The following is a 24,913-nucleotide window of genomic DNA, read 5'->3' as shown; positions in this document are numbered from 1 at the left end:
CCGAGTTTACCATCAGCGTAAGCTATGGTTGTCAACGTAGGCCACTACATGGCGAGTTTACAGAGTGGTATAATTCCGTCGGCATAGAGGTTAACGGCCCTTGTCAGATTTTCCAGAAAAAAAAATCAATTTTTATTTTTTTTACACTTTAATCTCTAAGTATGCTTAATATCAGGTTAAATTAATTATTAATAGTCAAACTTTTCACTTGGTCACGCATTCTCAAACTGCTCCCACCCTAGCATACTTAATTTTTTATTTCTTCCGAATGAGCTTCCAGCAGAGAAATTATACTTTGTTGACAATAGTATCCTATGAATTCTATTATCCTTTGGGCCATGGCATCACACTTCTATATTATTTTAAGTCCAAAAAAATTATTTGACTAAACAAAAATGAATATGTAATAATAGTACTGAATTCATGCAAGTAGCAATAAACTGAATTTCCATTTTCTTAAAGAATTCACCAGAATATAAAATCTGAAAAATCTCCTATTTCCTTTTTGATTTTGAGGAATATTTTTTTCCATAGATACATTTTCATATAAAAAATATTTTCATCGGAGGTCATATGCAACCAGAAAATCCATTTTACCGAAACATCACGCCATTTTGCAAAATCAAAAAGTCAAAATTCATGTTTATTACTTTCCCTTGCAACCAGATGACATAACACACGAACATCTCGAAGAATTTTATTTTTTGCAATTTTTTTTTTTTTTTTTTTGAAAACTACAAAGGCGATCTGGGGAAAAAAATTGTCGACGACATAGGATTTTAGGGTTGACACCATCACATCGATGTCACGGCGAAGCGTTCCTAGGCCACGTGTCCCAAACTATGCCGACGGCGGGCCGTGCCCTACGCCAACGGTAATTCCTACGTCGACGGTGGCCACCGGCCTAGCACGTCCCTACGTCGTCGGCTTAATTACCTGAGCCTACGGCGCTTCTGGAGGGCTTCCCTACGCCGATGGCATTTTAAAGGTTTAAGTATTATTAAGGAGTCCGTTAAAGTTGCTCTAATGTTAGATTCCACTAATTTTCACTCAATTCTTAGTTCTCAGTGAGATTATATCATTAAATCTCAATTGTAACTCATGTTTTACCATAAGTATGAGTTGCGAAACAAATCTAATGGGTATGCGGCTTTTTTCTAGTAGAAACCTCACTTGCAGCCGAAAAAACCCCGTTACAACCTAACTTGCAAAGTTGCAACTGAATGCAACTTAAATGTACGAATCACGATGCAAATTTAAAAGACTTGACGGAGAATTAGCTAAGAACTAACAAAACCTTTAATGATTATATGTACTCCCTCCGATAAGATATGTCTAGATACATGTTAGTGGCAAGTACTCCCTCCGTCCTAGAGTGTAAGTCACAATCCCGTTTTCAAGTTGTCCGGCATATGAGGTAAATAAGGCACAATTTTACATTAATTGGAGTTAATTAGCCCATGCAGCCCGCACCTTCCGCTCCTCCACATGCAGCTGTTGCAATTACCAAACATGCATGCAATAATTATGGGGCAAATAACCATGCATGCAATAATTATGGGGTTTATTGGCTGTTACAGTTACGAAACATCACAGTCCTGCCTAATTAGTCACAATTTCTGTCCCAATCACATTACGCCTTAGGCCAAGATATTAGAGGATTGTGACTTACACTCTAGGATGGAGGGAGTAATATGGATCAAAGGGAGGGATTATATCTTATGGTTCAATTGACTGAGATTTAAGTATCAGCAAATCTGATTTCAATACTATAGCAACACACTTATTTTATGATGGTGACCCAAAAGTATAGATGGAGCCGTGACTTTCAATTTTGCCTTGGGAACTCTATGATTGTCAGTGCAGAGGACGGTATAATCGACGAGATTGGACATGGCATTAATGGTGTTCAATCGCCGTAGCGCGAGAGCACGACACGCTGACCATCAGCCGTTGTTTTCTTATGTTCCTGTATGTATATGGGGACTCTTCTTGTTTCCTGATATAGGGGACTAGTACACTACAGCTCAGCTGCACTGCACTTCACCAGTACCTCGTACCTTCGTTTAACTTTATCAGAACTTTTCAACCAGATCAAAATCTAGGCCATGGAAAAACTTTCAGGTAAATCTGATCCCTAGGAGTCGTGTCAGTAGCGTTAGCAAAACATAGACACGTCACAAAAACCTTGTGTAGGCACACCACGCTGAGGCGAAAGTATATAGCCAATGCACCAGACGCGTGTATCCAAATCGAAAAAAGCCAACGCAGCTGACGAAACTCCCAATATAGCCAGATTCGGAAGAAAGTTCTCACACTTGCCAGATTTATTTAGCCAAAAATTATGCAAAATGGCACTTGGGACAAACACTACCTTCACGCACAGCTCTACTCCACGGCTCGACCTTCCTTCGCGTGTGCCTACCGTCAAGTAATGCGTGCCCAATAAATTTCCATCTCATCACTTAAATTTAAGTAGGTTGGCAGCCACGTACGTGTAGTACTATATTATACACCCGGCGCGCTGCTCGGCTCTCATCCTTCAGTCGACCACTGCAGATCTTTCTGTGTTGTGAATTCTACCTGGTGAGCTAGCTCGCTGCGCCGGGAGGGAGAGGGAGATGTGGAGGCTGAAGGTGTCCGAGGGCGGCGGCCCGTGGCTGCGGTCGGTGAACAACTTCCTGGGCAGGGCGGTGTGGGAGTTCGACCCCGACCACGGCACGCCGGAGGAGCGCGCCGACGTCGACAGAGTGCGCCGGGAGTTCACCGAGAACCGCTTCCAGAAGAAGGAGTCACAGGACCTCCTCATGCGCATGCAGGTATATAAACTTCTGTAGACACACACATGCATGTCTAAAATACATCGATCAAAACGTTTACCAACACAATTGGAATTGGATCGATCCAAAATACCTTCCTTAGTTCGCTCCGACGAGGCAATGATGGATCATCACATGATCCATGGTTAGACAAGCTAACGATGCCGTCTAAAATTAAGTGAATTGAAGCTAGCTAATTAATGTCATTAACTTGTTATATGCGAACATTGACATAGTAGGGCCTCTTCAATTCAAGGAAATCTGTACGAATTGTCGACGAACATTTAGCGACTTCTCTTTGTTGGTTACCATTAGATTCCTATAATTGAATTCTAGCGATAGGGATCTTTTCCAAAGTACTATATCCATTTCATTTTTTTGAGCAACACTATATACACTTCATATATTCATGTGAAACTTAATCGACTCAAATATTCTGGAAGTAATATCTTTTCCCGTGGCCGCATCACGGGAAATTTGGTGCAAACAAAGTCCTGCATGATATTGTTACCCTGTGTGTTTTTACTGTTTTTTATAATCTTGTGAACCAAAAGGCCCTACAAAAAGAAACAAATAAAAGACATGCAACAGTATATTAGAGATATTTTTTAATACAACAAATAAGCTAGACCCCTACAGTGCCATGTTAGGTTCACAGTATGGTTATTTACATGTTAGTAAAGAAAAATGAAACATACATGAGAGCCAAGATAGCTCATAAAAGATCTAACCAATCTTGCATGCTAGGTTTTTCTCTATGTATGATGTGAGATATATAATTCCCTTCGACATCCGCGTATAGATATATAAATCTCTATTAGCTCCTTAATAAATTATCATATCTCTACGATTTCAAAGACTCCGGCTCCCAATGAGGATAGATTTATTAAATAAATTGAGGATCTTGCTCTCTTAATCATCAATGATCATATCTAAATGTTGACCATTGGGGGAAGATTTCCTTTCTTGGCTATACGTTAGTTATCTCAATGGTCATATCTATAATATAAGTATCTTGATTGCATCCATGATTAAGCTTCCACTAGAAATTTTATGAGAAGTCGCATTGAAAAAAATGGCGGTTCTGCTTTCTTTGTGAGAAATTTTGTGACAAGTCAAAATGAAAGCAGAGGCATCAATAGCATTAGTCAAGGTAGCATAAACCTTTTTAGTAGAGAAATTGTTGCCACGCCCCAATAAAAGGACCATCAGGTTCATCAGTGTCGTTGATAGAATCAAGCATTTGTCCAAGCCTTGGCACTGCTATGAAGGTGAAGCAATTGTTGATCGGGGTAGGTGAAACATATCAAATATGTGTCTAAGAGCTGAGATACTTGCATTCGTGCTTGCATTACTGTCAAAAATCGGGGTACATATGCACTTCATGTGAGAACCGAGTGAGAAGTCTAGGACCATGTAGTTTGCTCTCACGTACGGTCTCACCCACCCGACAACCCGCGTCTGCGTCTCTCTCCCACCATGCCATTCGCGCGCTACCGCCTGCCACTCCCGTCGAGCGAAACAGCCACGGCCGCAGCTCCTCCACTGTTGGGTATTTTGGGTCGACCCAAATTTTACTTTTATACACTTTGTTTGAACGTGTTAACATGTACAAGTATTCTTTAAAATATGTTAAAATGGTACAAGATAGTTAGCCAGCATACTATGATTATTTCGGTGATTTGGTGCTTTTAGTAACTGAAATATATATAGATCCATGTATGCACGGTGCTATGCAACGTACTATCTAGCTAGTTGAAACAGGTCCACATGCATACGGTGCTATGCGAACAGTAGCTAGCTAAGCTCACAAGAAAAATTTGAGCGATCTGGTGGTATAGCCCGAGGTTAATTAGCTTTATCATTACGCTATGATTAATTTATACGTGGGTCGGCCCTGCTGACCCAGTGGGTCGCTCGAGGCCGGCTCCCCTGACCCAATTCTGTTACGAGGCCGACCCGACTGGCCCAACGGCCCTGTTTTTTTTTTTTGGATTGGGCCAGAGACCCAGTGGGTCGACCCGCCCCATTCCCATCCTGACATGTGTTTGTGCTTCTTCAAAATATTCAAGCATTTCCCCGCAATTTTTTTTCAAGCAACCAGCTAACTGAAGTAGCTAAGTTCATAGATGACGATTCTATTTATTTACCTCAACAGTGACCATAATCTGATGATTTGACACGCGCATCCATTTGTCCCACCCAGAAATAATGTGTTTCACTGTTCAGACCAATGTTCAGTTTACTACAACATTTGACAAATTAATCCATAGTCGGGCATTATTCAGGGGCATTAGGGTTGGACCAGCTGGGCATGGGTGTTGGACAGACGACGGGGATCTTCCGTACCCCGTGAGCGCAGAGCACGACACCGGCAGAGCGTGACTGGTTTTGCCATGGAATGGATGGTGATCTGTACTAGTCGTAGTGTCGTACCACTTGACCACGACACGCCATCTTAGCTCCATATATATAAGGGCGTTATTTTTGTACCATACTCCTGTTTTGAATAACTTGCCAGGTAATGCATGCGTGCCCCAATGAATTCCCGTAGGTAGATAGCCACATCTCGCTGGGCGGCCATCCGATCCCATCAATTCACTTAAATCCTATAGGTTAGCAGTCAGCAATCAGCATTACTGTCGCCTGTCGGGCCATACGTTGGCCCATATAAAGCCGGCTGCCGAAGTGCATATATGGCACTCTCTCCACCTTGATGCAAAAATCAAGCACTGCTTCGTACGTGTTCGTGAGCTAGCCAGCAGCTAGTGCCCGGACGTCGGAGGGAGATGTGGAGGCTGAAGGTGTCCGAGGGCAGCGGCCCCTGGCTGCGGTCGGTGAACAACTTCCTGGGCAGGGCTGTGTGGGAGTTCGACCCCGACCTCGGCACGCCCGAGGAACGTGCCGAGGTCGACAGAGTGCGCCGGGAGTTCACCGAGAACCGCTTCTAGAAGAGGGAGGCGCAGGACCTCCTTATGCGCATTCAGGTATATATACACCCGTGCTGCCATAAATTCGGGGATCGAGTTCTTCGGTATATTGTCTCAAGAAAATCAGCAAATAGTGGTTTTAACACTAAATATAATTATGTCTACGTTTTGTATTTTGCTAGAAAAAAAAATCAATTGACATAATTAAGGAAACCCCGTTTCGCTCCTATCGAGCGTTGCAGATTAGCCCAACCACATTAAGGAAAAATACAAATCTTATAAGTACGTTGAAGCAGTAGGATCATGCGGGTAATTTACATACAACGTCCAAAACATGATCAAAACATGCTGCATTTCTGGTTTTCCACACAACGTCCAAACAGCAACTGCACCCACCGCTAGCAAGTTTCTTTCTCCACCATAGAACCTCATTATCCAACCACTGATGTTCTGAAAACTACACAGACCATTTAACAGACCAGTTGCTACCTTAACCACTCCCCACACAAGTTACTAGTAAGACCTTCTATGCTTTTTCGACATAAACTGTCTTACGTTAGTAAATGGAGGGAGATTTTTTCACGATGTAAATACATTTCTTTGTCCCCTCTGACGAAGTATAGAAGGCAATGGATCGCCAAAATTGGAGTTGACAACATGAAATTGTTATACGACAGAGTCAACGAACCCGGAAATAGTAGGGCCTCTTTGATTTAATGGTGATTTTTTTGTTACTACTGTATTATATTCCTATGGAGAAGTCAGTACAGTTTTTTCCTAAATATTTTTTGCACTCCATAGTTTCATTAGAAATTTAATCCACTCAAAATTTCCATCGTGCAATCAAACAAAGTATGTTTCAAACAAAAAAACTATGCTTCCTCCGGTCCAAACTAATTTTACTCCATATAGTCCATGATGCGCCAATTAATTCAGGCCAGAGGGAATAATTCTCTAGCATGCATGTTGTATGCTGTCTTTGAACTTTGAAGCTGATAGGCGGTATCAAATAATCAGATTTCAAATTAATTATAGCGGATATAGTATTTCGATGCTCCAATTAATTTAGCCCCGAGGGAATAATATTTAGGGATGTAAATGGTACGGATAATTTTCGCTCCATATTCCCATCCGCATCCGTTTTTGAGGATATGGTATGCATTTTTTTGAAATCCGCCGGATATGGATGCGGAGGATATGGTATTGATAATATCTGGCGGATACGAATTATCTGACACTTTTTACTTTTCTACATAAAAATCATATTTCTAATTTTATATATGTATTTTACCAAATATGTGCTCCCGATCCGAGTCCGCTCCGAATCCGCTATCCGATATAATCTACATCCGACTATTATCCGCTCCGATCCGAATTCACCAAGAAAATATGGTAAAGATATGTAAATGGCAATATCGGATCGGATCCGATCCATTTACACTAATATTGGAGCATGCATGTTTGTCTTTTAAATTTCAAGCTGGCATGGAACATGTGGAACATATGTAGCTGGCATGTTTGTTTCTGACACTATTCATGTTGGATTTCTCTTTTTTTTGCATCTCTACGTGTATTTTGAATTTGGTTGTGCAATTTCTAGAAAATGTAAACGCACATCTTATGAACACTTACAAATTTATTTCGAATTTTCTTGACACTTACATCATTAAATTTAAAGAATGGTATCATGGTATTAAATAGTCTGTGGTATCATTGGATATGCTCTCGACCATCCGCGTAGCTCCCATCGGGCCACTGCCAACCGTACCCTGGCACTCCCATCGAGCGAAACCGCCGCCGCCGTAGCTCCACCACCGCTCTCGCCGACGCTCGGGCCCCGCTGCTGCTCACCGATGCCCGCTTCTCCACCGGCAGTGGAGATCCGCCACGCACGACCGCGGCCGTCGAAAGTGCTCGCCGCTGGACCATCCACATGAGTACATGACCCCGACGCATATTGCCCGCGCCGGCGACCTCGCCGCCGCCGAGTCCACGCTCGCCACTGCGCCCACGCCCCCTCCTCCATCACCGCCTGTAATTCCCTCCTTGCTGTCCATTTCCGACGAGGACCCTCCGACGCGGCGCTCCGCCTCTTCCGCGCTTTCCCGCCCGCCGCGCGCCCCGACAGCACCACCTTCACGCTCGCGCACGGCTGGGTGACTACCTCTCCACCGGAGAGGTAGTCAAGATCAGTGCGTCTGATGCTGGGTACAGGAACTCCATCTTTGTCTGCTCCTAGCTGCTAGTCTGCCGTCAAGGTGTTCCACAGAATGCCGAGGAGGGACCCCATCACCTGGAGCACCATGGTTTCTGGGTTTTTGCACGCCAGGCAGCCGGTAGAGGCGATTGATCAGATTATTCTTGTGTTCCAGTTGTACCAGTGCAACATGTTGGTGGCAGATAGAATTTCCAGTTTGTTCCATTGGTCCCTGGATGCATTGGCGAGATGGTTCAGGGGAATCGCAACCTTAGTTCTACTCACCTATCAAACAGAAGGTTAGCAACCAGGCCTCTTGGTCCTCTGTAACCTGTAAATCTGCAGTCTTTTGCTCATCACCTGTTTGAATCCCGCAACAATCTATTCTCACAAAATCAAATTGCATGATAAACAATAAATTTCAATGCCACCCGTGTTTCTGCTTCTTTAAACTGTTCAAGCATTCAGCTAACTGAGCTAGCTAATTTCATAGATGCTGATTCTATTTATTTACCTCAACATTGACCATAATCTGATGATTTGACACGCGCATCCATTTGTCCCACCAAGAAAAAATGTGTTTCACTGTTCAGACCAATGTTCAGTTTACCATTTGACAAATCCATAGTTGGGCATTATTCAGGGATTTTATAGTCTTTCCACAACTGAACACATCAAATTAGCCAAAATTCTAGAACCTAAAAAGAAGGGGAAGAACAGTTTCTAGGAGCTTCTCGCCACCGCATGTTCTCCCCATCGGAATCCATGAGCCAGCTTTTATCAAAAATCTTAAGCCCAAAAGAAGTGTCTCTTATCCTTTAGAGACACCGTCTTTGCCATAGCAATTGATCTTACCCAATGATTCAATTAACAATATGTACGCAACTGTGATTGAACGAAAACTGGAAAGGACCAATCTTCAGCGCGCTTACTTATTGTAGTCTAAGCTCTGTAGAGATTTTGGTTTCTTGTTCTATCGTTTGTATTGACTATATGCAATCGGGGCTTAAGTAATTATAGGCTTATAGCATAAACCATGAAATTCTCACTTTGGACTGTTATATTGCAGTATGCCAAACAAAAGCATCTTCAGGTGGATCTTCCAGCCATCAAGCTTCTAGATAGTGCAGAAGTCACAGAAGACACTATATTAACATCACTGAGGCGAGCCCTTGGTCAACACTCTTCTCTGCAAGCAGACGATGGGCATTGGGCTGGCGATTTCAGTGGAATTATGTTCATTATGCCTATCCTGGTGTGTATTTTATCTAACATGACATTACTTTATTTCCTGGAATATATTATATAGTTATATGATTCATATTGTTAGGAGATAGCATAAGCCTTGTTGGATCGTGATTCATGTTATTTGTCAGATCGTTTTTTAGTAATTAATTGATTTTTGTACTGACATTTTTCCAAAAAGTTGACCCTGTATTGCCCTTTATGTAGCTTATTATGTACAGTTCCTCAATGACAAAAGTAATTAAGTAGTACAAGTTAACCTACCTATGCTATGAAGCTTTCTCATTTGATTACCTTTTTAGTGCTTAAGAACCATCTAATTATAGTGCAACCTGTGCTGTCTATACACAAGATGCATCTTTACCAGCCTAATATAATAATTTCAGATGCTGGACAGTTCAATTTGATGTTAGATTGTCTAATACTCTTAGAGTAATTGTTAAGTGTTACTTGGTCTATGGACAACGTCTGGTGATGATTATTTTTGCTGCAGATATTTGCTCTACATGTTACTGGAACACTCGATACTGTTTTGTCAACAGAACACCGACGTGAGATTTGCCGCTATATATACAACCATCAGGCATGCAAACATCAGTTCTACTCTCATTGTAGTAAAAGTCTTTATATGATATGTGCATTATTGTTCGATGGTACAAAAAAACATAACAAAACTGTATGCAATGCACTCCGTGTAGAATGAAGATGGTGGTTGGGGTACGCAAGTATTGGGGCCGAGCACCATGTTTGGATCATGCTTAAACTATGTTACCTTAAGGCTTCTTGATGAGGTGGATAATAATGCCTTGACCAAGGGACGTGCTTGGATTCTATCGCGTGGAAGTGCAGCTGCAATACCACAATGGGGAAAGATATGGCTCTCGGTATGCCACAGAAACACACACAATCTTGTATGCATAATATATGTATGCTTGCGTGTCTGAAATTAAAGGTGCTCTTTTGGGCCTGGGTTCTTTGATCTTAAATTTGCAACTTCTGTAAGTATCGTGCAGAGATTCACTTTGAAACCCCTACACGTTAAGAACTTTTTCCCTAGCTAGCTTGTACAATCTTAAAGTGAAGTTTAAGCGAAAGACTGTTTATATGAACTTTTTGTATGCATGAGATAGATGGTTAACAAATCTGCAAGCAAATCAAAAGTCATTCAAACCTTTTGAATTGGATGGTTTGCAGCTAATATTTTCTACCAAATTAAAATACCTTTCCATGACTGCTTGCTCTTTCTATGGGAATTACTAGCATACATTTTGTCATATTATTTACTTCACTTTAATGTAGTCGAAGTAATCCTTGTAAAATAGTTTAGCCGCAGTTTCTAGGGCATGTTGTCTGAACACCGAAGTCTGGAATTATCAGATGTTGGCCGACAAAATTCCAGTTACAGTTCACTTTATCTAGGATTGTTATTTCCTGACAGAATACAATTTAATGCAAGCTATTTATGTTTTTAACTGAAGGTGGTTGGTTTGTATGAATGGTCTGGAAATAATTCAATCATTCCTGAATTATGGCTTGTCCCACACTTTCTTCCAATTCATCCAGGTACTTGATTATTTTGTGTGGTAAAAATTATTGAATCCTCAACATATGCAGGGTGTACTTGGTTTTTGCTCAAATTTTCCTTACCAAAGATTTTGGCTAGCCAAAATATTGGTTGAGCTTTTACTTGTTCATGAGTTGGCCAACATTGGCTAGAAAAATAAACTAGAGATTGTCAAGAGCAGTGGCATGCCAAAAAGTTGACACCTATACAAATGAAAAACCTGTTTTAGGTCATACCAAAATATTGGTAGGGTGCACTTTTTGTTTGAGGAAACGCAAAAAGCCTTTGCGTTTCATTTCATTGAAAAGAAGAAGAGTTTGTTGTTACATTCCTCCTAAGAGGCCAGGGTTCCGAAAATAAATATTACAACTTAGTGAACATCCCAGGACAATCCAAACACACTCGTAATGCCCCTCATGACAAAAGTGGACACTAGACGCTATACTTGTTTTTACTTTCTTGTTTATTTCCTTGTCCATGACCATGCGTTCATGTAATTGTATTAATTACTTTGATTTTGATTAGACCTCAAATAAGTTTCAATAAAAAGATATCCATGGATTGTCAAAGTTTATTTTTTGTAAACTAAGTAAACATGGGTAATGTTTCAATGGGCTCAATCTTGACCGCATACATTTTTCATTTACACTGATCTACCTATTGAAAAGGTAATAAAAGTCTAAAATGTTGGAAAACTACAATTCTAGTGCTAAGCTGTGAAACTACAATTCCAGTGCTAAGCTGTATTGCTTAAGCGGCTAAAGAAATAAAAATAAAAGAGTTCAGCGATAAGTATCTTCAACTGTGCATTTGAATAGTTCCTTTTATAATCATTTTCGTTATTCACGTGAACTTTCTCTTCAACAGGACGATTCTGGTGTTTTTGCCGGTTGGTTTACATGCCAATGTCTTATCTTTATGGTAAGAAGTTTGTTGGCCCAATTACACCAACAATATTGGCAATAAGAGAGGAGGTTTACAGTGTACCATACCATGAGATTGATTGGAAAAAAGCACGTGACACCTGTGCTAAGGTTCGTTTGAGTAAGGCTCTGCTCGTTCTAGATGCAATCCTTATTTTAGAAGAAAAAGGCAGTAGATATTACGTTATTTGTTGAAAAATTATTATACTGCAAACTGGACACCCACCTCATTGCTGGTTGATTAGTTCAGTTTGCAAATTATAATATATGCATCTTTACATATTTCTGTTCATTTTGAGTCGAATTTGTTACTATTTTTTTTACCTTTGCACATTTCGTGATGAAAAAGGAAGCAAGTACATTTTGACAAATATGACTAGTGTAAGCACTACTGAAGAATAGTTACACAGCTGGTCAAACTGTTGATCAAACTTTAGATTGAGTAACTGATAATTCAAGAAAGGTGGGAAAGAATTACGGTTATTTACTTGCTCGTAATCCTTACTATTTTCCTTGGATTAAAATTAATTTTTATTTAACTTCTTTGTCTAATAGATGCCGTTTACAGATTCATTAATGTTATTTTTTGTTGCATGCAGGAAGATCTTCGCTATCAACGGTCGTTGCTTCAAAATGTTATTTGGACTTGTCTTAACAAATTTGTAGAACCAATATTGAATTGTTGGCCAGTTAATAAGTTAAGAGATATAGCATTGAAGAACCTCATGAAACATATACATTATGAAGACGAAAGCACTAAATACATCGGCGTATGTCCAATTAACAAGGTAATGTGAGCAGATGCTGAGTCTTACTTTTTCCTCTATCAAAAAAAAATATTAGTGCTATCTGCAACTTTTGCGAGAAAAAAAAAAAGTTTGGGGCCAGACCTAATTGGCAAAATCATTTCCTAAGGACCAAGATTTTATTTGGGCCAGCCTGAGCTTAAGTAACACTGATTTGTAGATACCATGCATGCTCTTCAAGGCCTTTACCTCTCCATGTCATGTTTCCTGTAATATATATTGTAGATAATATCATGGTACAAAAATGAGTAGACAGTACTATTTGAATACACAGAGTGGCACTTGTACTGGCTAGAGGATATATGAAATACTCACAGCAATAAATGTTTTGCAGTGCTCATTAATCGTGATAAACCTTGTTACTGTTAAAGAGTAGACTAACACGGACTGTTACATGTAGAGCAGCATATGCTTCATATTATTTGAGCGTTTACTTTTAGAATAGGACAAATCCGATCAGTCTCTGCCCCTGAAACTCAATGCCATTGTCTTGTTGCTTATTTTCTCCTACACGTCAAGTTCATTTGTTAACATTCCTATTAGTCATTTGACCATCCAAAAATACCCCCTTGCCTTTTTTTTTCCTTTTTTCTTGCCAGTTTCTTTCAATTTATCCCACAACCTAGTTAATTTGAAGTAATGCATGGACACCATATCTTGATTTCCAGGCACTAGATATGATTTGTTGTTGGATAGAGGATCCAAATTCAGATGCACTGAAGTTGCATCTTCCAAGGATCTATGATTATTTGTGGCTTGCAGAAGATGGTATGAAAGCACAGGTAACATTATCTTGTCATATCTTGTCCACTACTTGTATTCCACTTCATTTTATTTTCAGAATTGCTGAGGACCATTATCTGTAAGGTCTGACAGCAGGTCTTAGCATTTTATCCTCCCTCTACTGCTGGCAGATTTTTTATTTGTGCATTACGTACATGTGTCTAACACACATGTTCTTTATTAATTCGAAGAAGCATTAAGCATTCGGGTGTTTATTGAAGAGGCATGTGAATAACAAACACTTCTCTCCCTAAATTCTTTGCAACAGGTTTATGATGGTTGTCAAAGTTGGGAGATAGCTTTTATTGTTCAAGCTTATTGCTCGACAGACCTTGTTAATGAGTTTGGTCCAACACTCCGGAATGCCCATGAGTTTATTAAAAGTTCACAGGTTTGGTGTTCTCTATCTTGCAACCTTTATATCATAAAAAATATTTATTTTCTTACAAAATTTTGACATGCATTTTCTTAAAGGTTCTTGAGAACCATCCTGACAGCGAAACTTATTACCGACATAGATCAAAAGGTTCATGGACACTCTCAACAGCAGATAATGGTTGGTCTGTATCAGATTGTACTGCGGAAGCACTTCAGGTCAAGACAAGTTACCTCTGATATTCTCTTAATCTACTCCCAGCCATCCATAATAAGTGTCGGTGGTTTAGTACATTTGCTAAACCACCGACACTTATTATGGATCGGAGGGAGTAGAATTTTTTTAGATGTTCTTTGCTGTTACTTAAATATATAATGAGCATAGTACTTTTGATATGTGCTTGTTCATTAAGTAGTTAAAGTTTACTGACTCTAACCAGTACATTGACCTAATATATTTAATTAGGTGCATTTGATCACATTATGGTTGCACATATGAAAGGATAATGCTTAGAATTTCCCAAGAAGTCAATGAATGCCTCTAGAAAAAGAGAGCAAACACTAGTGTACATAAACAATATGGCTCGTCCTGATTTTCTTGTATTATTCACATATTCTCATGCTTCTACACCAAAATTTACAAGTGCAAACTTTATACTGAATGGATATGTCACTAATCGTATATCATTTATAACTCTTACTTCTATAGGCATTATTGTTGCTATCGAAGTTCTCTCCTAATCTTGTGGGGGATCCCATAAAGGGAGAAAGGTTGTATGATGCAGTGGATTGCTTACTTTCTTTTATGGTATGGCTCTAACATGAATCATTCTCATTATTTACTACTATCAACTTTCTGAGGTACTTAGTACATATGAATGGTACTTAATAATATCCACTTCGTTTTTAACTGAAAACTGTAGCGGAGGCTTTAACAGTAAAATTTATTGAAAAGAAAAAACATATATCTTAAGGGCATATTATGGCCATTGAACCAGTGGCAGGCCTCTGCTAATCCTCAGCCACAGTTTCCATGCCTGATTGACCGCAAAAAAGGTTAGGTGTAGTCAAATCGTGTAGTGGAACATTAGCTTGGTACGAGCACTATGTACTCGTCACCTTTGTTTCCAGTTTTGGTGTTGGGTTGTCATTACGAATTATTGAGTAAATATTGGGGATGCAAATACTCAAACTAGTATTAGCCCAATATTAGCTGCAACAGGTTTCTAAATTTTCTCCTCTATTAGGTTTTTGCACATCCAACTGTTGTAGCCGCTTAGAGCTTCGAAGGTGATAGGGGTGAGTCACAGGAGGACGAGTTCGTCCTCTGCGTCTTGGTGCCGTTGCCGGCGATTGGATCTGATAGCAGGGGGTAGGGATCGAGAGAAATCAGAGGGATCGGGAAGAGCAAATAGAAGATACGGTATTGTTATTGCTTGCCAAACGACACCAGATACAAGCCCTCTTATAGGAGGACCAACCGACTATGACTTGGGAAGTATCCAACTAGGAATATGACTCTCATATATCCCTATTTTAATAATCTGTCTAGACTACTAACCGAACTGGACTCTATAAACTAATTGTAACCTGGTAGGACTCTACTAACGCCACAACACCAACACTCCCATTTGTAAAAAAGGGGGTGTACCTAGTGCTGGAAGCTCCCACATTGTGTGGTTTGAGGAAGGGAATTTCTAGGCAGCCTTTCCCTTGCTTTTTGTGGCTGATAAATAATCAAAAGCATAAAATACAATCTTATGTATCATAATCAGTCCTTTAAATTTTTGTTATTTACTGAATAACTTCTGCTTATGTATGGTTATAAGTTTCTCTGCTGTATTACAAAAAAGTCCTCTTCTTATTCTACTGAAATGGGTGTACTTCTGGTTTTGTAACTCTTATGTATCATTAATGTGATCTGTTAAAATTATTTAACCTTGTACTTCAGACCAATTACTACTGATCATACTTTTCTTCTCCTGTGAAGAATAAAGATGGCACCTTTTCTACATATGAGTGTAAGAGAACTACGTCTCTACTAGAGGTGAGTATTTCAAAGTTCATTGTATGGAAAACCAAGTGCACTAATTATATGGGTAACTCCCTGTTACAATATCGTGTGATCAGTTTAAAAACCCAATGTTGTAAACAAAACATCTTACAGTCAAGCGGCTCCTGTTTGCGAATTCAGAATGTCCAGGATTAATTTTGTTTGATTTTTTATCACTCTGCTTATGGGTCATTTCTCTTGTCTATCATATTTCTATTCGGAGTTTCCAAAATTATATTGTTTTAATAACTTGTTAGACATTAACCTCGATTTTTTTGTTTGCCATTAGGTTCTCAACCCTTCTGAGACTTTTCTGAACATTATTGTCGACTATCCGTAAGGATGAAAACATCTAATTTCTGTAGAAAATATCATTGATTCTTCTTTCTTAGAATTATTGGAAATCTAATTCACGGCCTTTAACCAATTGATAGATCCGTCGAATGTACATCATCAGTGCTTCAGGCTCTAATTATGTTCAAAGAGCTTTACCCGGGGTACCGCAAAGAAGAGATAGCAAAATGTGTTAAAAATGCTTCCAAGTTCATCGAGGATAAACAGCGAAAGGATGGCTCATGGTATCTAAAAATAATTGTTTTTTAGTGTTAATTATTTGAACTTTCAATATTTGCAGTCAATGACTGTATTATGTATCTTAAATAGGTTTGGCACTTGGGGCATATGTTTCACCTATGGGACATTCTTTGGGGTAAAAGGATTAATTGCTTCTGGAAGAACTTATGAAAATAGCACTTCCCTGAGGAAAGCATGCAACTTTCTGTTGTCAAAGCAACTAAGCACAGGTGGATGGGGGGAGACTTATCTTTCTAGTGAAACTGAGGTAAACCTTGTTCTTTTTTTGTTTCATGCTGCAAGCTTTGTTTAGGGTTTGGTATGTTCATGATTGGTTTGTATATTTGTTAGCTTGATATGCCAGATACAAGGTAATATCTGCCTATTCCTGAGCAAGCTTTCAACCTCAGCACCATCTTACTAGTCTCCCAGTATATGTAACCTCTAGTTGTATCTGGAAGGTCACTATTACAAACCACAAATCCAGAGATTTCAGAAATTTAAATCATTTACTGGAATTTCTTTAGGAATAAAATCTGTTCTGCAACTCTGGACCTGCTAAACAATCTGCCCAGCACCAGGTCCACTATACATGCATGGCCACCTGTATGGCAGGTTGAACTTTAAAACTTACCAGCCTGAATGTTTCACTGTAAAGCCCTTATATTGCCAGATACCAACTTGAATTGTTAGGTTGTATGAGATTGGCCAATTAACATTAGTATAACTCAAATTTGCTAAATGTTATTCCGTTTGAACCATAATTCTGGTTTCCACTCTACATTTGACAGGCTTATGTGGAGGCTACTGGTCCTCATGCAGTGAACACTGCTTGGGCAATGTTGGCTTTGATTTATGCTGGACAGGTATATTTGTTCCTGGTTCATTTGAGTTGACTCTAAGCAGCTGATATATCATTCTAAACTACTCTGACATCCACATGCTGTTTTCATATGATGTTCGTCATATTCAGGTTGAACGAGATCCAGCACCACTATATCATGCAGCAAAAGAGTTGATCAATATGCAGCTGGAGACAGGAGAGTTTCCCCAGCAAGTATGTAAAATTTAGGCCTGCAGAAATATTACATCACATCATTAGTGTAAAATTTATGCCTGCAGAAATATTGCACGGCATAAATAGTTTATATATATTGTTCCTGCCTAAGATCACAATTCTTAATCAGTGTCCTGGGTCATACAATCTTCAGAGTAACAATTTTCATGGCACGAACCCTACCACGATCCTGTCAAATCCTCTGATGAACTACCCAATAGTTGAGCTGGTTATACTAATACATAATTTCAGTAGCATGCTTGTTATTGGTACATTTTGGAGAGGACAGTTAGTGCTACCTGAAGCAATCTGAACTTTCTCCTTTGATGACAGGAACACGTTGGATGCTTCAACTGCTCCATATACTTCAATTACGGAAACTATCGCAACTTATACCCCATTTGGGCTCTTGGAGAGTTTCGTCGTCGATTGCTCGCAAAAAACTGAAACCGATGGACATGATATGTTACTTTATTGGAACTGAAACCGATGGACATGATATGTTACTTTATTGCTTTTAGTTGTACTTTTTTTTTACCCTAAATATCTGACTTATATTAGTTAAGGAAACAAGACATTGCACGAAACAACCAGATCTGGGGCAGCTGTCCCCATATTACAGAGAGAACCCTGAAAAAAAAGGAAACACAACCAAGCCCTCGGGCTCCTCTGAGAAGAACGAGATTGGCCACCGCCACTACCGACGCTTCACCCTCGCCGGAAGGAGAGATGAAGCATCCCTTGGCCGCAGCTAAGTCGCCGGACTGAACCTTTGGAGGACCGAGCCTCTTTGAAGTCGCCGCAGTAGCCACCCGACGCGGACGCTGGGATCTAAAGGAGGCTGAAGGTGCATCGGCGGGGGCGACACCCTGGTCCACTTCGGTGGTCAGGACAAGCTCACTGGCAAGAACCAGCACCTCGACCTGCATCAACTTGCCCAACAAGGGAAACAGCTGAAGATCCACCAAGAACAGGCTCCTGTACAAGCAGCAGCACCGCCCGCCGACTAGAGCCGAGCCAACACCGCCGCACCCCCAGCACTTCCATCGCAGAGCTAGGAGCAGCTCTACGAAGACGAAGAAAAAGGCATGGGACAAAAACTCCCACAGCTGGCCGTCGCCTTCGCACCAACGGCCACGCCAGGAGCACCAACTCTCACCGGATCGACAGATCCAGAAAGACACACCCTCCGAGAGCTCCTCGATGCCACCCCGAGAGACGCCATCGAGAAGGGGCTGGAGCACCGGACACCAAACTAGAGACATCACCGCCGCCACCCTCCAAACAGCGAAGCCCCACAACATAGACCTACCTATACACAGAACCGACGAGATCCCAAGGCTCCCCTCCACCTCGCGGTGCCAGAACGGCAACCGGAGGCGAAGGGGAGCGACGGAATCGCCGACGAGGACCAGGAACACCGACGCCTGCAAGTTGCCCCTCTCAAACAGTAACCTTATCGGTTTGGGAGGGGAAACACTTCTCCCTGCGAGTGAGGTTGCTTTTAGGTCTACTTGTGTCTGATACAAAAAGGACCTCAGACAAACTGCATCTATGCAAGACATACAGCCATAACGTTTAGAACCAAAGTGATTAGGGCGAGCAGCTTACTATGTTATGTACTGCAATGACATGTCTACTATGTCATGTACTGCAATGACATGTCAATTACTTTGCTTTGTATGGCTTCGATATTTTCGTCATGGCCCTAGCTCGCCTCCAAGGCTCACTGGTCAGAATTGAAGGTGAAAATATAAGGGCGGTGGAGGAGAGGTGCATTTGACGTCTAAAAATTTGACCAAAATTTGTTTCAACAATAAGTTGGTTATAACTCCTATTAGATACATTTATTTACTCATGCATTAAACCATGGTTCAGTAGCTAATACTCGCTATCAGTCTATGGTTCGGTTATCTCTTATCTTAATACATTAACTGAATAATTTCTCTTCTGAGTTTTGGTGAAAATCTATGCGACTATTTGGATAAATAGTTCAGAGTAGGCAGTGTCGGTGCAACATGCAACATGCAGTGCCTACAACAAACAAACTGTTAGTGACAGGGGCCGGGGGTGTTTAGATAATTATTGTTTTTGGTCTTTTGCTCCTCTCACTGTCTCCCCATCGCCGATGAGCGACGTCCCTCCCCTAGCCATGGCTAAACCTCTGAATCTCCTGAGATAGCCCTAGCTCTACCTTCTCTTGCCTTCTCAATCCACAATATCAACACCAATTACATCTCCTTCCAACTAGAGATGTCAGGCAAGCACTACCGCAAGTGGCGCAACATCATCCTCTTCCTCCCCACCCGATACAATGCCCGCGATCATGTGGATGAGGAAACCGACTCCCATCTTGCTGATGGGGAGTGGCGCACGACCGACGCCACCATCTCCCTATGGTTCCTCGCCACCATCACTGATGATCTCCAGGAGATCGTCATGACCACTGACAACTCCGCGTATGCGACCTGGCAAGTGGTCCTCGGCTTCTTCACCGAGAACAAGGCCAGGCGGAGCATGCATTTGCGGCGGGAGTTCCATGATCTTCGGTAGGGCGGCATGACCATCGGTGTCTACTGAAGCAAACTCAAGGCCATCTACGATGCTGTTGTCTCCCTGAAATCAAGAACTCAAACGCGTAGATAGCCAGAGAAGAACACAGAGACAATGCGAGTTATTGTGTTGCGTTAAGCCTGCAGCTTTTCTGATCTCTCCTTTTATTCAGTAAGAAGGGAAACAAAGCTAAAACACCGCTCCACTACCGATTGTGCCATCCCCCGATCCAAGCTTCGTGCTCACCGATCTATGACTAGGTCCAGGTGCCGCACAAAACGCAACAACCTGGCTAACTAAAACGGCTAACTGAAAAAGTTTGACGAAACTGAAAAAACGAAAAGTTAGGGAAATTCAGTTAAGAGCGAGAAGAGGTTTAAGCCAACATTCTCCCTCTCAACCTTGTCGAGTGAACTTGGTGTCGACGATCCCAACCTTGATCCGCACCTCCTGAAAGCGCACACGACCAAGCGGCTTCGTCAGAATGTCCGCCTTCTGCTCACTTGTGCCGATGAAATCCACGATCACAGTGCCCTTCTCAACACAATCACGTATGAAGTGATATCGAAGGTAGATGTGTTTGCTGCGATCGTGAAGAACAGGGTTCTTGCAAAGCGAAATCGTGGACTTGTTGTCGATGAACAGCTTCACCAGCGCAGCTTCTTGATTCAGTAGCTCGCCGAAAAGACGCACCAACCAGATCCCTTGGCACGCTGCAGTGGCCGCTGCAATGTACTCGGCCTCGCATGAGGATGTGGCGACCACTTTCTGCTTCTACGATTGCCAACTGACAGGACTCTCGCCGAGGAAGAACAGCATGCTAGATGTGCTTTTCCTGGAGTCGATGTCACCGGCATGATCTGAATCGCTGAACCCCGTCAGCGTCTCTTCATCACCACGATGGTACACACATCCATGACTGAGTGTACCGGCGATGTACCGTTGCAGGTGCTTCACTGCTGCGAGATGATCGCCCGCTGGAGCCTCCATGAACCTGCTCAGATATCCCATGGCAAATGAGATGTGTAGGCATGTGTGGACAAGGTACCTGAGGCTCCCAACCACGCTGCGGTAGAATTTCGCATCCACCGCTTCCTCCTTGCTCTCCTTGCTGAGTTGGCACCTGGGCTCCATGGGAGTGCGCACGGCGTTGCACCCCGCCAGGCCAACTTTGTCGATCAACTTGATGGCGTATGCCGCCTGCTTGACAGTGGTGCGCCCTCTCTCCTGCTTCATCTCCAGACCCAGGTAGTACCGGAGTAATCCCAGGTCGCTCATGCAAAGAGGTCCTTCATCTCACCTTTGAAATAGAGCAACTCGTTGATGTCAGCTCATGCGATGACGAGGTCATCGACGTACACGCCGACGATGAGCAGCTCGCCGCCAGATCCACGCGCATAGACACCATGCTCTGTGGTGCTACGCGTGAACCCCAGAGATACCAAGCTTGCATCGAGCTTGGCATCCCATGCTCGCGGAGCCTGCCGTAAACCGTACAGAGCCTTGTGCAGCTTGTATACCTCACGCCCGCGTCCATCAGCGGTGAAGCCCGGAGGTTGCAAGACGTATACCTCCTCCTCCAGATCACCGTTTAAGAAAGCGGATTTTACATCCATGTAACGAACTTCTCATCCACGGTGAGCAGCCAGAGCCAGAATGAGGCGCACCGACTCCAATCTGGCGACTGGTGCAAAAATCTCTTCAAAATCCATGCCGGCGCGCTGCACATAGCCCTTTGCGACAAGACGGGTCGTATGCTTGACGATGTTGCCCAGCTCATCTTTCTTCACTTTGTAAACCCATTTTAGGCCAATCGTGTTGTTGCCTGTAGGGAGAGTGGTCAAGGTCCATGTGCCATTGTCGTCGATGGATTGCAACTCGTCGAGCATTGCATGCCGCCAGTAGTCCTTAGCATCCGCCTTAGCAAACGAGGAAGGTTCCTCTCCTGCAACGAGGTGCAGAACCTCGTCATCGAACAACGGAGGCCGCAAGGCTTGCTGCGACACCTCGGTTGGCTTGCCAAGTAGATCATCAATGTGAAAGAATCGATGAGGCACGGCGGCGTTGTCCTTGGCGTCGAAGTGCGGAGTTTGCGGTCGGTCGCGTCGCGAAACGCACCGCAGTGGGCTCCTGGGAGGACCCACCCGCCTCCCTTGCTTGGCTTGGCGTCGACGAGTGCGCGAGCGTGACGGAGGTCATGGCAGTTGGAGACGGCGCATCGTGGCAGGATCCTGCCGTGGCAGAGAATCTCACCATTTTCTCTGCTGCGGCAGAGGTTTCAGCAGTTTTTTCTGCCGCGGTAGGCCTTGCCATGGCGGTGCGTGTCATGTACAGAGGGTACTCGACCGTGAAGGAGCTGCTCGCCGGTGACTTCCCCAGTGCTTCCCAATTCCATCTTGCGTCCTCATTGAAGACGACATCGCGTGACACGTGCACGCTTTTGGTGGCCGGATCGTACATCTTGTATGCCTTGGATCCCGTTGCGTAGCCGATGTAGACCATAGGCGAGCTACGGTCGTCCAACTTCTTCAGGTGCGGGCGAGCCACCTTGACATGTCCCACACTGCCAAACACGCGCAGGAACCTGACATCTGGCTTCACGCCATGTCAGGCCTCGTATGGCGTCTTGCCATCGACACTTCCTGTGAACAAGCGATTGAGGATGAAAGCGGCTGTGAGCACCGCCTTCTCCCAAAACATGCTCGGAACTTTCTTGGCCTTGAGCATTCTTCTCGCCATTCCCGGCACGGTCTGGTTTCGCCTTTCAGCCACGCCGTTCTGTTGTGGCGTGTACGGCGCGGTGAGATGGCACTGCACACCCGTCTCGGCGCAATGTTGGTAGAACGTGGCAGAGGTGAACTCTCCCCTGCGATTCGTGCGTAGCACATGGATCTTGTACCCACACTCCACCTCTGTTGTGGCTAGGATCTTGACGATGGCCTTCGCTGCTTCATCCTTGGACGCAACTCCACCCACATGAATCGGCTGCGATCATCGATCAGCAGCATAATGTAGCGGCGGCCTCCTGGAGTGGGCGGTGTGATCGGCCCACACAAATCACCGTGGACGAGCTCGAGCATCTTCTGTGCTCTGTAGTGTGCCTTCTGTGGAAAAGGCAGTCGCCGCTGCTTCCCAGCAAGGCAGGCCCCGCAGAGCTCATTGGCATGGTCGATGTGCGGTAGGCCCCGAACAAGCCCGCCACGCGCCATTCTCTGCAGCCCATCGAATTGGAGATGCCTGAGTCGCGCATGCCAGCGCCACGCATCTGACACATGGCCCGCGGCAAGACATACTGGATGCACAGGTGTGAACGTGAGCTTGTACAATCAATTTGGGGATCGATTTACCTTAAACAGGATGCGCCGTCTGTGGTCACGGGCGGTGAGCATGCCTCGGCGTATGTCGATATCGATCCAGCTTTTGTCGACCTGGCCAAGGCTCACGACTCTGCTCTTCAGTGCAGGTATGTAGAACACCTCTATGAACACTCGATGGTCACCCCCATCGACGGCGAACATGACGGTGCCGCGCCCGCGGATGTCCACCACCGAGCCATGGGCGAAGCGTACCTTCACAGAGACAGAGCGATCGAGCTCCGCGAAGGCCTCCTCCGACCCCGTCATGTGGTTTGTGGCTCCGGTGTTTAGGAACCACACCTCGCCACCGCGATCGTCGCCATGGGCAGGTGTGATGAGTGCCCTCTATTCGTTGAGGAAGATGTGGCCGCCAGTGCGCGTGCCGTGATCTCCCGTCTCTATCGCCACGGACAGCGCCACTTCAGGCACGGGTTCCGTCCCTTCGATCACCTCCTTGATGCACGCCATCATCAGCCCAGGGCCATTGTCTTCTTCGACTTGGATGAGGTTCGCGGCGGCTGGCGCCGCAGCCACCTTCGCCGCGTCATCTCGCTGCTTCTTGCGGCATTCACGGGCCCAATGTCCCTTCTTGCCGCAATAGCGCCACTTCTCCTTGCCTACGATGCCGTTTGGTGTCGGGGCCTGTTGAGGCTGGCCCCCTTTCTTCCCGTCGATGACCTAGCTGCCAACACGCCCGTCACCTCTGCTGCTCGAGCCGCCACCACGCAGCTACTTCTTGCGCGCCTCCCACTATTGCTTCGTGAGCAGGAGCTGCCCGCTAGCGTCCATGCCATGGTCACCGTTTCCTCGACGGCCGGCAGATGCCCAACTGATACGTTGCAAATGTATCTATAATTTTTGATGCTCCATGCTTGTTTTACACCAATTTCTATATGTTTTGTTTACACTTCGTGTCATTTTTATGCATTTTCTGGAACTAACATATTAACAAGATGCCATAGTGTCAGTTCCTGTTTTCTGCTGTTTTTGTATTTTAGAAAAGTTATTCTGGAAATATTCTCGGAATTGGACGAAACAAAAGCCGAAGTTCCTATTTTGCTGTCACGAAGACGGAGTCCAAAGGGGAGACGGAGAAGAGCCAGGAGGCGGCCACACCATGCCTAGGCGCGGGCCCTCCTGGCCGTGCCTAGGGGTGGTGTGGGCCCCTCGGGCGCCCACCGACATCGCCTTTTCGCCTATATATTGCCTTCCTTGCGAAAACCCTAAAAATCTGAGTCATATTCCCCAAAAAGTTCCGTAGCTCCGCCGCCATCGAAGACAAGTTTTGGGGGTCAGAAGTTCCTGTTCCGGCACCCTGCCGGGACGGGGATTGACCCCCGGAGCTATCTCCATCGACTCCACCGCCTCCACTTCGACTCCATGATGGTTTGTGAGTAGTTCCCCCATGGACTGTGGGTTCTTGGCTGTAGCTAGTTGGTACTCTATCTCCCATGTACTTCAATACAATGATCTCATGAGATGCCTTACATGATTGAGATCCATATGATGTAATTTGTGTTGTGTTTGTTGGGATCCGATAAATTGTGAAATTGTGATCAGATTGTTCATCATGTTATCATACTATTGTTTATTTAAGATCTTGCATGCTCTCCGGTACTTGTGGTTACCCTGATCAAGTAGTTGCATGTATCTCCAAGAGGGAGTATTTATGCTAGATA

General features: G+C 43.6%; 2 protein-coding genes across 4 annotated transcripts; one reads left to right on the top strand and one right to left on the bottom strand.

Annotated features, from left to right (window-relative positions):
- The first annotated feature begins 2,530 nt into the window (after nucleotides 1-2,530).
- LOC127302675 (achilleol B synthase) lies at nucleotides 2,531-17,851 on the top strand. Of its 3 annotated transcripts, none has more exons than XM_051333214.2 (18): nucleotides 2,531-2,819; nucleotides 9,016-9,201; nucleotides 9,685-9,774; nucleotides 9,890-10,075; nucleotides 10,670-10,754; nucleotides 11,623-11,789; nucleotides 12,278-12,466; nucleotides 13,153-13,266; nucleotides 13,536-13,658; nucleotides 13,742-13,861; nucleotides 14,352-14,450; nucleotides 15,633-15,689; nucleotides 15,985-16,031; nucleotides 16,130-16,273; nucleotides 16,359-16,536; nucleotides 17,060-17,134; nucleotides 17,242-17,325; nucleotides 17,659-17,851. In XM_051333214.2, exons 1-18 carry the CDS (start codon nucleotides 2,622-2,624, stop codon nucleotides 17,770-17,772), a joined length of 2,256 nt encoding a protein of 751 aa, XP_051189174.1. In that variant the 5' UTR covers nucleotides 2,531-2,621; the 3' UTR covers nucleotides 17,773-17,851. The 3 variants fall into 3 exon arrangements, with proteins under 3 accessions (XP_051189174.1, XP_051189175.1, XP_051189176.1); XM_051333215.1 differs by lacking the exon at nucleotides 2,531-2,819 and adding an exon at nucleotides 5,523-5,806; XM_051333216.2 differs by lacking the exon at nucleotides 2,531-2,819 and adding an exon at nucleotides 7,479-8,245.
- A 4,634-nt stretch (nucleotides 17,852-22,485) lies between these two features.
- Nucleotides 22,486-23,501, bottom strand: LOC127304319 (uncharacterized). The gene is made up of 3 exons (XM_051335011.1): nucleotides 23,226-23,501; nucleotides 22,940-23,170; nucleotides 22,486-22,833 (listed from the first exon to the last, which is right to left on the bottom strand). The coding sequence occupies exons 1-3, from the start codon at nucleotides 23,499-23,501 to the stop codon at nucleotides 22,486-22,488; spliced, it is 855 nt and encodes a 284-aa protein (XP_051190971.1).
- Between the last annotated feature and the right edge of the window lie 1,412 nt (nucleotides 23,502-24,913).

The sequence above is a fragment of the Lolium perenne genome, chromosome 5 (assembly GCF_019359855.2).
Source record: "Lolium perenne isolate Kyuss_39 chromosome 5, Kyuss_2.0, whole genome shotgun sequence".
Taxonomy (NCBI): domain Eukaryota; kingdom Viridiplantae; phylum Streptophyta; class Magnoliopsida; order Poales; family Poaceae; genus Lolium; species Lolium perenne.
The sequence above is the reverse complement of the archived record's forward strand: the minus strand, read 5'-3'. Positions and strand labels throughout refer to the sequence as shown.